The 16580-nt window shown below is 41.5% G+C and overlaps 1 protein-coding gene across 1 annotated transcript in view; it reads right to left on the minus strand.

The window, feature by feature from the left end:
• The window catches only part of ATP10A (ATPase phospholipid transporting 10A (putative)), a 218640-nt gene that overhangs the window by 114518 nt on the left and 87542 nt on the right, over nt 1–16580 (minus strand). Inside the window, exons 4-5 of the mRNA XM_069757826.1 lie at nt 3965–4071; nt 2413–2544 (exon numbers count right to left, since the gene is read on the minus strand). Coding sequence (XP_069613927.1) covers nt 2413–2544; nt 3965–4071 — 239 coding nt within the window. The remainder of the gene's footprint in view (nt 1–2412; nt 2545–3964; nt 4072–16580) is intronic.

Consider the following 16580-nt stretch of genomic DNA (forward strand, 5'->3'; position numbering starts at 1 on the left):
CTACCTCTAGTGTGGTGTGATAGGATTAGGGATTGCGGTCAGCAGAGTTTCCACGTCTCAGAGCTCGTCCTATGTTATTAGTAACTATCAGGTCATTTTGTGTGCTCTTAATCACCTAGTCCATTGTGGTTCTAAACCACCAGTCATAACAGTACTGGAGGCCGTGCCGAGGCGCCTAGTGTTGTGAATTCTGTGGCAGAGCTCCCTCCTGTGGTCACAAGTGGTACTTCGGCTGATTCTCTCTGTGAGCTTCCGTTGGTGGAGGAAAGTGGTACTGCGGCTTCTGAGTTTCATTCCTCAGGTGATGTGGTGAAGTCGTTAGGTGCTGCTCTATTTAACTCCACCTAGTGCTTTGATCCTGGCCTCCAGTCAATGTTCTAGTATTGGACCTGTTTCGTCCTGGATCGTTCCTGTGGCCTGCTGCTCTGCATAGCTAAGTTCCGCTTTGCTATTTTGTTTGCTGTTTTTTCTGTCCAGCTTGTATATTTGTTTTTTCCTGCTTGCTGGAAGCTCTGGGACGCAGAGGGTGTACCTCCGTGCCATAAGTTCGGTACGGAGAGTCTTTTTGCCCCCTTTGCTTGGTTTTTGTAGGGTTTTGTGTTGACCGCAAAGTTACCTTTCCTATCCTCGCTCTGTTCAGAAAGTCGGGCCTCACTTTGCTAAATCTATTTCATCTCTACGTTTGTCTTTTCATCTTAACTCACAGTCATTATATGTGGGGGCTGCCTTTTCCTTTGGGGTATTTCTCTGAGGCAAGGTAGGCTTATTTTCTATCTTCAGGCTAGCTAGTTTCTCAGGCTGTGCCGAGTTGCATAGGTAGCGTTAGGCGCAATCCACGGCTGCCTCTAGTGTGGTTGGAGAGGATTAGGGATTGCGGTCAGCAGAGTTCCCACGTCTCAGAGCTCGTTCTATGTTTTTGGGTTATTGTCAGGTCACGGTGTGTGCTCTGACCTCTATGTCCATTGTGGTACTGAATTATCTTATCATAACAGCCTAGGTCTGGTCAGGAGCGCTCCACGGCTACCTCTAGTGTGGTGTGATAGGATTAGGGATTGCGGTCAGCAGAGTTTCCACGTCTCAGAGCTCGTCCTATGTTATTAGTAACTATCAGGTCATTTTGTGTGCTCTTAATCACCTGGTCCATTGTGGTTCTAAACCACCAGTCATAACACCACAGGTGTTTTAATTACAGCAGGTCCAATACCCCTCCACAGAGAGAGAGAGAATTTTAGTCTAGGAAGAGGTTTCACATGTACCCATTCAGATGGAGACGTTTATTCTCAGCGAGGTAAGGCAAGTGTAGGACCTGGTATAAGAGAGATGCCGTAAAGGGGCTACCAGGTACACATAAAATTGGCCATTTTTATGCGCTAAACACTCATTTTTCATATTTCTAGTGCAGTAATGCAGTTCAAATTTCGTTTTTCAAGTTTGCATGTTCTAGCGCTGCAGTGTGCTGCCTTATTTACTTAACTATATACGAGTTGGCTACTCTAGGTTCAGCACCTGTTCACACTGAGTCTATGTTTGGATGTGCCGGTCAGGTTTTTGAAATGTATTCTCTAGCCTTCTGATCGTGCACTCCGCCTCCTAGCCACAGGTGTTTTAATTACAGCAGGTCCAATACCCCTCCACAGAGAGAGAGAATTTTAGTCTAGGAAGAGGTTTCACATGTACCCATTCAGATGGAGACGTTTATTCTCAGCGAGGTAAGGCAAGTGTAGGACCTGGTATAAGAGAGATGCCGTAAAGGGGCTACCAGGCACACATAAAATTGGCCATTTTTATGCGCTAAACACTCTCATTTTTCATATTTCTAGTGCAGTAATGCAGTTCAAATTTCGTTTTTCAAGTTGGCATGTTCTAGCGCTGCAGTGTGCTGCCTTATTTACTTAACTATATACGAGTTGGCTACTCTAGGTTCAGCACCTGTTCACACTGAGTCTATGTTTGGATGTGCCGGTCAGGTTTTTGAAACCCATGGAAATACAGGGCACTGTGCTCTGCTTTATCCACAAGGTAAGTGATAACTGTTTTTACTGGACAACCCCTTTAAAAGGTTTATGCTAATCATTTTCTTTCGCAATTTTTGGTGCCATTTCCAAAATTGTGGCCAAATCTTCAATATATTTGTTTAAAATCTCAGAAAAGCAGAAAAATATTTAGAATTCAGAGTCCCTAGTGGTTGATACCTTTTAATGGCTAACTGAAAAGATGGTAACAAATTGCAAGCTTTCGAGACTACACAGGTCTCTTCATCAGGCAAAGACAAGCAGAAGGCATTTTTTAAGAAGAAAAAGTGACAAACTAGTAATAACCTACAGTAAATACTGAAATATTGTTACATGTAACGTCCCATGAAATTGCTAATGCTCCAGCAACTGAAGCTGCAAACACTTTATCAATTCTTACCAATAGCGGAAAGCAGACACATAATTAGGAGGATCAACACACACCAGAAGACGTCAGTATTCATCTGCCTTTCCAGCTTACTTCGCTTATAACGAGGTCCATTGTTGTTTAACAATGCTTTGGTCTCATGACCTATACAAACGAAAGACATTATATATACCTATTAATGCATGAACACGACACATTGTATGTACTATTGAAGGTACCCACACTCACAGAAGCAAAAAGGCAGCTACATTAAAATTATAGGGGCATGTCAACTCTTTCCCCAGAAAGACATCAGGGATATTGAGTTTCTACATGCAAAATCCTTTGCTGACAGATTAGCCAGCACCCAAGGTGTCTGACAATGATTTGCCCATCTCCCTATTGTGTACACATGCATGCTCGACTATACCAGAGTGTGCATGTATAAATGCAAATAGGATAGTCAGGAAAAATACATAACTGCTGGAAAACATGTATGATCACTAGTGATGAGCGAGTGTACTCGTTGCTCGGGTTTTCCCGAGCATGCTTAGGTGGTCTCCAAGTATTTGTGACTGCTCGGAGATTTAGTTTTTGTTGACGCAGCTGCATGATTTACAGCTGATAGCCAGCCTGAATACATGTGGGGGTTACCTGGTTGCTATGGAATCCCCACATGTATTTAAGCTGTCTCTCACCTGTAAATCATTCAGCTGCGGCAATGAAAACTAAATCTCAGAAGTTACAAATCCTCGGAGACGACCCGAGCAACGAGTATACTCGCTCATCACTAATGATCACCTTTAGCTCAAAAACACTTCCATTTCACATTTGTCTGTGTTTTTTTTAATGTTACCTGTAATCCATGTATACAAAATTAAATATACAGAAGTACAAGTGTGATCAATTTAAAATACAGAAAAAAGTATAATTTATTACATCAAAATCGTATGGCTAAGGAAGGTTTAAAAAACATAAAAATAAAAAAAGGATTGCAAGATTACCATTCACTAATGGTAGGTGGACACGGTCAGTAAACACTGCGGTTTGGACGCTGCGTATATCCGCAGCGTCCAACCCGCAGGGTCCAGATGTTACAGCATAGTGGATGGGATTTCAAGAAATCCCATCTCCACTATGCGTGCACCGACTCCCGCAATTTATCTGCGGAGATGGACATGTGGCACGTCTTTCCAGACTGCAGCATGTCTATCTTGTGGAGGCGCTCAGTCTTCACAAGGTAAATGTCACCCGTACAATGTATTGGGAGCGGTGATTCTGCACAATTCAATGAACACATGCAAAATCATCTGCGTTCAAAAGCTGGCAGCACTTTGGACGCAGCGGACATGTGCAGCGTCCAAAACGCTGCCAATTACTGACCGTGTGCAACTACCCTAAGAGTCAGGTGGTCCCCATACAAATTAGATGGTCAGTCTCAGGAGAACCACCGTATAAGGACACCTCGGAAATTCTGTATATAAAATCAGCACTCTAAGACTTAATATTCATATATTTATCAGGAATCACTAAATGTAATAGATGAGCGATTCTATTTAGTGGCAACGTTGGAATATGTCAGTACCTGCATAAACAACTATCCCAGACACAACTTCTGTATTTCTAAGAGTGCATCCTCGTAACAGGAGATTTTCTTTGTAAAGACCAGATTTTTTTCCATTTTTATGAACCCTGCAAAAAAAAAAAAAAAGTTTGTACACGTTACACAATATAGCACCCACACTCATCCGCTAAATACTCGCCTCACACATGGCACTTTTGTTTGGGATTTTCAGTTGACCAATTCACCAAACAGTGCAATCTAAGTAAATGGGGCTTTAGCGACTGCTGGTCACGAACTACCACCCAAAAAAAATCTGCAGTGATTTTGAAGCATGGAAAAGATATTCAGGCGCACGGCATATCCTATCAGATGCATATTTTGCATTAGTGGCATATTACTGCACTGTACGCACGTCGATAAGCAGACCATTGTTTTATGTAATGCGGTACACAATTTTCGCTTTGCCATTGTAGATGTAAAAGTCTGCTTACAAAATACACCTCAAAGAAAAGATAAAAGTGTTGATCCTAAAACACCAGTTTTGGTTATGCTTTTGCAGCATCCAAGTACAAAAAACATGACATATTACTTTGAGAAATACCCAAGCCATCGTCCCTCTATCACAGTCTGAAAAAAAAAGATAAAAAAAAAGCTGAGGTTTCCAAATTATGGTTTAACCCCTTAATGACCGCCAATACGCCTTTTAACTGACCTGAGATATAAGAATAGCCTCCCCACAAAGGTGACAATACAGCATCTACCGACTGTACAGTATAGCTGACAACTTGCTGTATAAGCCAGGATGAGTGTTTGCACCTTCAAAATCTGTTTAACCCCTTAGATGCTGCTGTCAATAGTGACTACATCATATAAATGGTTAACAGAGTGCGGGGGCTTCCTCTTTATCCCAATTTGTGCCCTGAGATGATGATTGTGTGGTCCTGATGTTTGCCATGGGAATTGACGACCAAATAGCGGCCTTAGAGTCTGACGGCTGTTGTAACCTGTTCAGAAGTTAGTGGCATTTAGGTGGTAAAAATACACATTTTCATTCCTGTCATGCCACTTTACATTCATTCCTGAAAAGCACATGAAGGGTTAATAGACAACTTGACTGCAGTTTTCAATATGTCAGGAGGTGCGGTTTTCAAAACGGTATGACTTTTGGGGGTTTACCAATATATAGGACCCCTAAAGTCATTTCAAACCTGGAAAGGCCCCTAAAAAAAAAAACATTTTTGTAACTTTCCATGAAAAAATGAAAAATTGCTGCTACATTATTAAACCTCCTAAAACGCTAACAAATTAAAATAACATTTTATAAATGGTGCTAATGTAAAGCAGACATGAGGGAAATGTTATTTATTAATGCTTTTTTGTGGTATGACTATCTGGATTAAAGGGATAATCATTAAAAGTTTGAAATTGCTAATTTGTTTAACATTTTTCAGTGCACATTTTTGATATTTTTTAAAAATAAACACAAAACATATGGACCTAAATTTATCATTATCATAAAATATAATGTGTCACAAAAAAAAAAATTCTCAAAATCACTGGGATCTGTTGAAGTGTTCCAGAGTTATTATCACATAAAGTGACACTGGTCAGATTTTTAAAATTTGGCTCTGTCACTAAGGGGTTAAAGAGAAACCTTTTGCTGGGATTGCCACCTTAAAAAATACGGTGAATTCACACCACTGCAATGTTTTTTGCTATAACTAACGACATCAGTGTCCATCGTGACTTACCCTTAAGATTAGTTGATACATTGTATAACAAGCTAAATTAGCCCCAGACCCATAACCATACATAAATGTACATGTGGCATAGAAGTGCCATATAGGTCAGTGTGCCCTGCCTATGCCCGTCATGTAGGATTCTCACAGTTGACTGCAACACAATTGAGAAAAAAAAAAAAAAAAGTGTTCACAAATGAAAAAATAAAATTGCAACTCATCTCCTAACCATTAAAATGTTAATCACGGACAACACATGGAAATCACACAGATGGCATCCGGGTGCTATTCGTGATTTTGGCGGACCCATAAACTTGTATTGGCAAAACTATGCTAGGATCAAAAACAAACAGGTTTCTGAGACTTTTGCAGACACTCAGACATAAGAACAATCATGTGTGAAAAACACAGATACTGTAGAACACGTATGTGAAAAACGGACATCTGAAAGAGGCCTTAAAAGTGGAAAAGAGGACAATGAAAACATTTTTGTTCTTCTTCATAGCATTGCAGAGATATGGGCTTTTGTAAATTTCTCCTACAAACAAGGGAACTTTAACAGCCATTATTCTCTGGAGAGGCTTACTTTCTCCCCTGTAGGACTTTACTCAATCTTAAGGAGGCAGCATCATTTACCATATATACTCGTGTATAAGCCGAGATTTTCAGCACATTTTTTTGTGCCAAAAACGCCCCCCACACGTTGCCGATTTGATTCGTTTCCGCAGCGTTTTTGGATGCGCGGAATTGCATCAAATCTGCAATGCAGTACAGTAACAATGATAGCCAATGGGAATTTGAGAATTGGTGTGTAATTCTTTGTGCGGAAACGCAGCGTTTCTGCACCCATTGACTATACATTGAGTAAGGCAAATCCGCACATCAGAAAATGCATGACAATCCACAACAAATCTGCAAGTAATCAGCAAGAAATCCACATTAAATCTGCAAGCATTTTGGCCTGCGCTTTCTGCCAAGAGATACAGATTATGTGCGGAAAATTCCGCAGGCCAATCCGCAACGTGTGAACATACCCTGTTCAATCTTTGACCGAGTGATAGAAGTAGTCATCTCCAGGATCTCATCTTCTCGCCCTACTATCTATATACGTGACCCTTTTCCTGGCTGTCTCACTACAATAAGCTTGCTCTTTCTTGTAGTATTTCCCTCTGCTTTTACATGTGCTGCTAGAACTGAAATTCTTAATCTAGTCTTGCCTGATCAGCTCTCTGCTGAATCTCCTCTTGACCTTTACAATCTATTTTCCACACATTACAGAATCTGTCATTACTAAAGTCCCAAATAATCTACTAACAAATACATCAAATGGCAACTGTTCTCAGATTCTTCTCTTTGCAGCATTTCACATGGAAGACCACCAACTCACTATGATACGCTCTACTGGTCTTAAAGGGATTGTACAAAGGTTGTTAAGTAATTCACTTTCCAATTGAAAGAAGATAGCACATGGATTGCTGGGAGTGCAACCATTATATTTCCCACAGATTCGGAGTACAGTGCTTGGCCATTTCCAGCAATTCCATAGGCAATAAGCAAAGCTGAGGTGCGCACACCTTTGCTCTCTCCAGGCACATCCATCTCCAGAGAACTTTTCCCTAGACTGGCGGGGTTCCCAACAGCAAGAGCCCCAGCAACCAACAGATTACTGCCCATCCTATTTACAGGGGATTTCATACACGGTGTGTACTATTATAAGACCAGTGAGTTTTTTGACCAGATCATCATTTTTATGCCGATTTTTCAACTCCAAGCCGAAGTTATTAGATGATGCAGATTAAGGCTACGTTCACATATGCGTTGCGTCGGGCGCAGCCGCGGCGACGCATGCGTCATGCACCCCTATATTTAACATGGGGGGCGCATGGACATGCGTTGTGTTGCGTTTTGTGACGCATGCGTTTTTTTGGGCGCAAGTGTCAGGGCGCAGAGGACGCTGCTTGTTGCATTTTTTTGCGCTATAAAAATGAACGCATGCGTCACAAAACGCTGCGTTTTGCTGCATTTTTGCGTGCGTTGCGTCGCCGACGCAGCACACAATGACGCAAATGTGAACGTAGCCTAAGTGATGCATATTTATGTAATACTAGATGGTGGCCCGATTTTAACGCATCGGGTATTCTAGAATATGCATGTCCACGTAGTATATTGCCCAGCCACTTAGTATATTGCCCAGCCACGTAGTATATTGCCCAGCCACATAGTATATTGCCCAGCCACATAGTATATTGCCCAGTCACGTAGTATATTGCCCAGCGACGTAGTATATTGCACAGCCACTTAGTATATTGCCCAGCCACGTAGTATATTGCCCAGCCACGCAGTATATTGCTTAGTGATGTAGTATATTGCGCAGCCACGTAGTATATTGCCCAGTTACGTAGTATATTGCCGAGCTACGTAGTATATTGCGCAGCCACGTAGTATATTGCCCAGTGATGTAGTATATTGCACAGCCACGTAGTATATTGCACAGCCACGTAGTATATTGCACACCCACGTAGTATATTGCACAGCCACGTAGTATATTGCACAGCCACGTAGTATATTGCCCAGTGACGTAGTATTTTGCACAGCCACGTAGTATATTGCACAGCCACGTAGTATATTGCACAGCCACGTAGTATATTGCACAGCGAAGTAGTATACAGCACAGAGCCACGTAGTATATTGCCCAGTCACGTAGTATATTGCCCAGCCAGGTTTGTCACAGGTGAAAAAATAAACATATACTCACCTTTCCGAGGGAGCCGTTGTAGTCCACGGCAGGTTCCGGTCCCAGGGTTGGTATTAGCGCGAGACCTGTGATGATGTCGCGGTCACATGACCGTAACGTCATGGCAGGTCCTTGTCGCGCTGGCCCTGTGATGACGTCGCGGTCACATGACCGTGATATCATGGCAGGTCCTTCTGCCACCGGACACTGCAATGGAAGATGGCGGCCGGCGCGAGCTGCAACGGAGGGTGAGTATAGCAGGTTTTTCTTTTTTAATTATTATTTTTAACATTACATTTTTGACTATTGATGCCGCATAGGCAGCGTCAATAGTAAAAAGTTGGGGAGACACAGGGTTAATAGCGGCGGTAACAGAGTGCATTACCCGCGGCATAACGCGGTCCGTTACCGCCGGCATTAACCCTGTGTTAGCGGTGACCGGAGAGGAGTATGCGGGCGAAAGGCAATGACTGCGGGGAGTAAGAAAAAAAAATTAAACGTAAAGCAACCATTATCCTCCAGTACGGTCATATTCCAGAACTACAACCTCCTGGAGAGCTAAGAACAAGGTGTTCAGTACTCAGACATTGCCAATGTAAGGAGGCTGAAACCCGACCACTACTGAGCACGACACAGAAGTTGAAACATCAAGACTGAGCCAAGAAATACTTGAAAACAGATTTTTCAAAAGTTTTATGGGCTTTTGAGAGTAGAGTAACTTAACAGACCAGATGGATGGGCCCATGGCTGGATCAGTAATGTACACACACCTCCACGCAGAAGCCAGCAAGGAGCAAGGTGAGGTATTGCTATGGGCTGGTATTATTAAAGATTACCCAATTGCATCTTTTTGGGTTGAAGATCAGCTCAAAATCAATTCCCAAACCTACTACCAGTCTTAAGAAGACATTTCTTCAAGCAGTAGTACAGGAAAAAAAAAGTCTACATCTTTAACCTATTCACGACCCTTGATGTATAGGTACATCAAAAATCGTGTCCGGCCTCCGATGCAGGTTCTGACGCCGAACCCCCATCTTTCGCCGCAATTGACGGCTGATTTAGGCCATGTGCACACGTTCTGGAATTTTCGCGTTTTTTCAGAGGTTTTCCGCTGCAAAAAAAGCTTTAAAAAACGCTTACAGTAAGCATCACATCATGTTTAATGCGTTCCGCAATTTTTGTGAACATTTTTTTTTTTTTTTTTAGATAAAAACGCAGCATGTTCATTAATTTTGCGTATTTTTCACAGATTTCCCGCTATATTATTGCATTGGGAAGCTCCGGAAAAAAACAAAAAATCCGCAAAAAAAACACATGCAAAAAAAGCGAGAAAAACGTGAAAAATAAGCGTGCGGATTTCCTGCGAAAGTAGTCTGAATTTGCTCAGGAAAATTCTGCTTACTTTCCTGAACGTGGGCACATAGCCTTAATCAACCATCAAGTGCCTTTATCATGGCTGGTAACCAGTTAAATGTAACCCACGCCGGCTGCAAGCGTGTCACAAATCCCACCCATTGATGTCCCTGTCACATGATCGCGGTGTTCCGATAGGTTGTCATGACAACGGGGATCTGCAGAAGATCCTAATGCCAGTCACTGTGGATCTCCTGTTAACACCAGAGATATAGATTTTATATATAGTAAAAAAAATAAACAAACACCACCCTTTTGCCCCCCTGAAAATAAATTAAACCCTTCAACCCAGAGCCTGTTTTCATCTTCATGATCAGACAATTTTCTGACCAGTGTAATAACTCTGGAACGCTTCAATGGATCCCAGGCCAGGGATTCTGAGACTGTTTTTTATGACATATTGTACTTCATAATAGTGGCAAAATTTCATCCATATGCATTTATTTGTGGTGGGAAAAAAAAAAAGAGAATCGGAAATTTGGTGAAAATTTGGAAAAGTTAGCAATTTTCAAACTAAGTTTTATTATGAGAGTCATATCACACAAAACAGTTAATAAAAAACATTTCCCACATGTATACTTTACATCAGCACATCATTTTTTTTGTTAGGAATTTATAAGGGTTAATAGTTGACCAGCAATTTCTCACTTTTACAACAAAATTTACAAAACCTTTTTTTTTTTTTTTTTTAGGAGCCACATCTCATTTGAAGTGACTTTGAGCGGCCTATATGACAGAAAATACCCAAAAGTGACACCATTCTAAAAACTGCACCCCTCAAGGTGCTCAAAACCACATTCAAAAAGTGTATTAACAATTCAGGTGCTTCACAGGACCCCGTTATGACATCGCAGGGTCTCTGATCCAAGAGCAGAGGGACAGTCTTCCCTCTGCCCATGCTCGCTAAATGCTGCTTTTGAGTTTGATTGCAGCATTTAGGGGGATAGGGGAACCACTCTTGGCACGGAGAGCCGGGTATCAGCTGTGAGGATCAGCTGACACTGGTGGCGATCACCGGCGCACAGCCCCCTGCGCGCGATCGCTATGATGTACATGTATTACATCAATCGGGAAGTCCTTCCCGATCATGACGTACATGTGCTGCAAATGTCGGGAAGGGGTTAAAAAATAAAATAAAAATGCACTTTTCGTATAGCTGTGTTCAGAAATGTCTGATCAAAATAAAGAAACAATTACGGTAATCCGATTGGTAAAAGGCGCAAAAAAAACCCCGCTGGAATTACAGCTTTTTGGCTACCACAACATTGTAATAAAATGTAAGAGGTGATCAAAACATTGTATCTACCTCAAAATGGTATCAATAAAAAAAATGTCAGTTCGGGGAGCATAAAATAAGCCCTCACCCAGCCCTAAATGAAAATTGCTAAGTATTTCAGAAAGTGGCAATATGCATTTTTTTCTTACAAATGTTTTTATTTTTTTTTTTAACCACTTAAAAGAAAAAAAACACACATGAAAAATCCTCACCATACTTAAAGCACAACTGTCCTCATTGTCAGGAGTGCCATTCCGATGCGGCTGACCACATGCAAATGAAAAAAAAAAAAAAGTCATCAAGCGTTATTTCATATAAATTGAAATAAAAGTTCACATGGGGACGGTGATAAAATCCCCTCTGATGCGTTTGTCACCCAATGTGCCCTTAGTCTTCGAGTCTTCAAGCATGAATATGTAAATTTGGGTTCTGGTACCAGAACTTTATTGCAAAGTTCGGCTCAGGAACCAGAACTGTACAGAAACTGGAAATGGAGACAGAACCCAATTGAAAACAATGGGAACCCGAACTTGTAAGATGGAAAAAGCCCTCTCTCTTTGCAATGGACTTCACCAGGAAACTCCAGACATTGCAATGGACTTCTGGGAGAAGTCAGTGTTCGGCATTTAGCACCGGACACCAACTGTCCCGTATGAACCCTACACTTTAAAGCTCCGGTTCGCTCTGCTCTAGTCTTTACAGATGTCCGTAGGATCCGAGAATGCTGTTTTATAGGTACCGTTGTCATGAGGAATTGAGTAAACTTGCTACTCATACACCACACCATCCATTGTCACAACGCAACCCCCTTGATCAGACTTTCCGATTATTAGATTGGAATTCATAGCCAAATGCTCGATTTTTCAAATTTATCAAAGTTGTCACATGGTGTTCCATATGCAGCAGTGTCAAGAAGCAGCCCCCTCATGGTTTGCTCAACTAAGGACTGGAATGAACCTGCTGCCAAGTAGTCCTCTAGTGAGAATCTCCTGCTGGCAGAACAGAGATTTCATAAAAACTACTCTAAAGGTACCTTCACACATAACGATATTGTTAACGATATCGTTGCTTTTTGTGACGTAGCAACGATATCGTTAATAAAATCGTTATGTGTGACAGCGACCAACGATCAGGCCCCTGCTGGGAGATCGTTGGTCGCTGAATAAAGTCCAGAACTTTATTTCGTCGCTGGACTCCTGCTGACATCGCTGGATCGGCGTGTGTGACACCGATCCAGCGATGTCTTCACTGGTAACCAGGGTAAACATCGGGTAACTAAGCGCAGGGCCGCGCTTAGTTACCCGATGTTTACCCTGGTTACCTTCCTAAAAGTAAAAAAAACAAACAGTACATACTTACCTAACGCTGTCTGTCCTCCAGCGCTGTGCTCTGCTCTCCTCCTGCACTGGCTGTGAGCGTCGGTCAGCCGGAAAGCAGAGCGGTGACGTCACCGCTCTGCTTTCCGGCCGCTGTGCTCACACAGACAGTACAGGAGGAGTGCAGAGAAGCAGAGCGCCGGGGACAGACAGCGGTAGGTAAGTATGTAGTGTTTGTTTTTTTTACTTTTAGGAAGGTAACCAGGGTGAACATCGGGTAACTAAGCGCGGCCCTGCGCTTAGTTACCCGATGTTTACCCTGGTTACCGGCATCGTTGGTCGCTGGAGAGCTGTCTGTGTGACAGCTCTCCAGCGACCAAACAGCGACACTGCAGCGATCCGGATCGTTGTCGGTATCGCTGCAGCGTCGCTTAATGTGAAGGGGCCTTAAGCAGACCAGTAGGTGACATTGCTGGCATCGGGTATCTGTCTCTACAGAATGCTGCTCTCAGATTACATAGCCAAAACCCAGCAGCATGTATGTATGTATGCATGTACACACATATATTATTCTTCTATTGTATCAAAACATTACTGATCAGAAACAAAATGTCACTTGGGTCACCCTCCCACCGTTAAGCAGCATCAATGGCTTATCAATTAAGATATTCAGCTTTGGTAAGGACTAATATTTGCTGATATTTATACATTCTTGTATAATTAGCTTAGCGTAATTTAATTATGGTAGTTGATGAACTGCAATACTATGTATTATATTCTCAAAGGCTTAGGCTTTGACTATATGCTGCAAATTAATTGCCATTCAGATGATATTAATTAAGCTGTTTTGGTTTGAGATTTTGCACTTTTAATCTCTATTCAGCCAAGCCATCCAAAGTTCAGCCTTGATTTTATGCATATCCATAGCACTTTTCCAAGAACTAGCATTGCTATTCTTGTGAATGGTGGGTGTAATCGCAAACATTTCCATTTTCTAACAACAATGATATTTTGTGTTGGTCCTAGAACGGAGCTGAATAATTATTTTACAATCTCCCCTTGTGATGCGATTGTTCTAGAGCATATACAGTGGGTATGGAAAGTATTCAGACCCCTTTAATTTTTCACTGTTTCATTGCAGCCATTTGGTAATTTCAAAAAAGTTATTTTTTTTTACATTAATGTACACTCTGCACCCCATCTTGACTAGAAAAAAAAACAAATGTAGAAATTTTTGAAAATTTAATAAAAAAGAAAAACTCAAATATCACATGGTCATAAGTATTCAGACCCTTTGCTCAGACACTCATATTTAAGTCACATGATGTCCATTTCCTTGTGATCCTCCTTGAGATGGTTCTACTCCTTCATTGGAATCCAGTTGTGTTAATTTAAATTGATAGGACTTGATTTGGAAAGGCACACTCCTGTCTATATAAGACCTCACAGGTCACAGAAGCCTCTCCTCAGTGGAAGACATATGAAATCACCCATAGAGTTTGCTAAAAGACACATGAAGGACTCCCAGACTATGAGAAATAAGATTCTCTGGTCTGATGAGACGAAGACAGACCTTTTTGGTGATAATTCTAAGTGGTATATGTGAAAAAAACAGGCACTGCTCATCACCTGCCCAATAAAATCCCAACAGTGAAACATGGTGGTGGCAGCATCATGCTATGGGGGTGTTTTTCAGCTGCAGGGACAGGACGACTGGTTGTCATTCAAGGAAAAATGAATGCGGCCAAGTACATAGATATCCTGGATGAAAACCTCTTCCAGAGTACTCTGGACCTCAGTACTTGGCCGAAGGTTCACCTTCCAACAAAACAATGACCCTAAGCACACAGCTAAAATAACAAAGGAGTGGCTTCAGAACAACCTTGTGACCATTCTTGACTGGCCCAGCCAGAGCCCTGCCCTAAACCCATTTGAGCATCTCTGGAAAGACCTGAAAATGGCTGTCCACCAACGTTCACTATCTAAACGGACGGAACTGTAGAGGATCTGCTAGGAAGAATGGCAGAGGAGTCCCCTAATCCAGGTGTGAAAAACTTTTTGCATCATTCCCAAGACGACTCATGGCTGTCATAGCTCAAAAGGCGCTTCTACTCAATACTGAGCAAAGGGTCTGAATACTTATGATCATGTGATATTTCAGTTTGTTTGTTTTTTTATTAAATTTGCAAACATTTCTGCATTTCTGCTTTTTTTTCAGTCAAGATGGGGCGCAGAGTGTACATTAATGTGAAAAAAATGAACTTTTTTGAAATTACCAAATGGCTGAAATGAAAAAGAGTGAAACATTTAAAGGGCTCTGAAAACTTTCGGTACCCACTGTATTTCCATGAACAATCTGTAGAACACACCTAGACCCGATACATGAACATTTCATGTTCTTGGTCTGGGTGGGACATTACCAGGAAACTCAAACTTCTGCAGCACACTTGACAAGATAGTGCCCAAATGACAGAGGGGAAAACAACTGATATAACTCATATGTGCAACTTGGAAGGCAGAAATGAAACACCTGGAAAACGAACAACTATTTATCAGCCCTATGATCACCGGTTCTAGCGAGTAAAGTTTTAAAGTTGCCTAGTTCTACTGACCTTAATCCTAAAGGGAATCTGCCCCCACGTTTTGGTACCACATCTAATAGCAACATTCTGTAGGGGAAAGTACCTGGTTTCCAGCAAGGTGTCATTTACTGGGGTGCATGCTGTAATTTTAATAAAAAATGACAGCTTTCTGGGTATAATGGGCCTGCTTTCACTGCAGTAAGTCATTCTCCCTTGCACTTCAGCATGAGCGGTCGCCTCAGGACACCATTCACGCTGATGAACAAATGTAGCACAGATGGATTACGGTGTGAGAATCTATGGATTCTTTCACCTTTGGACAGGTGAGATAGTATTTTTTTTTTATTACTTTTTTTTTCCTTTTTTTTTTTTTTTTTTTACAGGGGACAATGGCTTCAGAGAATTAGGTGTAAAGGCGAGTACGAATGTTTTTTTTATTTTATGCTTAACTTTACACTCAATGTATTGAGTCCCCGCTGTCTACAACTCTGAACATTGTCCCCTGCTTGCGCTAATCGCAGGGAGAGCAGACGACAATGATGTGAGCAGTCTTCAGCACCTGGCGTGTGAGAACAGCGCGATTTGTGCTGGTTTCTCTCGGGCGCCGGCATGTGCGATACCTATGCGGCACACCATTGCCACACATATGAAACACATGGACAGATCCAGGTTTTTTCAGCAACAGAAATATCAGGACGTGTGAACTGTGCCATTCTCAAATTGGGTGGTAAAAATCTGGTGACTGATTCCAGTTAAGAATGTTAATGTGAAATAATAATGGCTATATTACAAATAAGCAGTGTGCTCATCATAATGTGGATATGCCGAATATTATAGCGCCATCGACACATGCTCAGTAAAGACAAGCCCTTATCTTGCCATGGTCGCCTGTGATGCGATGTATCCTCTCACATTTGTAGGAAGGAGGTGTGAAAGAATCAGCAGCAGGTCAGCCCCTGGAGTGAATGTCAGTGATGATGCACTATTAGAAATTCTGCTGTGTATGGTGGAAGTTTCAAACAGAACGCTAATCGTAAATTGTGAATAAAACCTGAAGAGGAGATATCTGAAGAACAGGTGGGAGTTTCACATTTCGATAAATCCTGAAAATGCTGAGGGACAAATACATCATTGCATTTCCACTAATAGTTTGGCATGAATACTTCTCAGTGACGTTTTGATTTCTGACAAATTCATAAAAGCATCTTGTGCCTTTTTGAAATGTATCTTTTAGTTTCCAATTTAATTTTTTTACATCAATGTGGCTTTTCCAAATGTTTTAGGATACATCAATTTAAATTTTTTTTAAAAAAAAGTGCGGACACTTGGTGCAAATGTACTCATTGTTTGCTACATTTTTGAGCAATTTTGGTAAAAATTGTGACTTTTTGAGCAATGGAGTTGCAAAACTAGTCAAAGACAGAAAAAAGAAAAAGTGAAACAGCACGCTTTATGTTGCACTAAATTCATGAATCGCTTGCACCATTTTGAAAAATTTAGCACTAAAAATAACAAAAACCACAAGACAAAAAAGAAAGTTTGGTATGGGACAACCTCTTTAATGTACAGCGTTGAAA

The sequence above is a fragment of the Ranitomeya imitator genome, chromosome 3 (assembly GCF_032444005.1).
Source record: "Ranitomeya imitator isolate aRanImi1 chromosome 3, aRanImi1.pri, whole genome shotgun sequence".
NCBI lineage: Eukaryota > Metazoa > Chordata > Amphibia > Anura > Dendrobatidae > Ranitomeya > Ranitomeya imitator.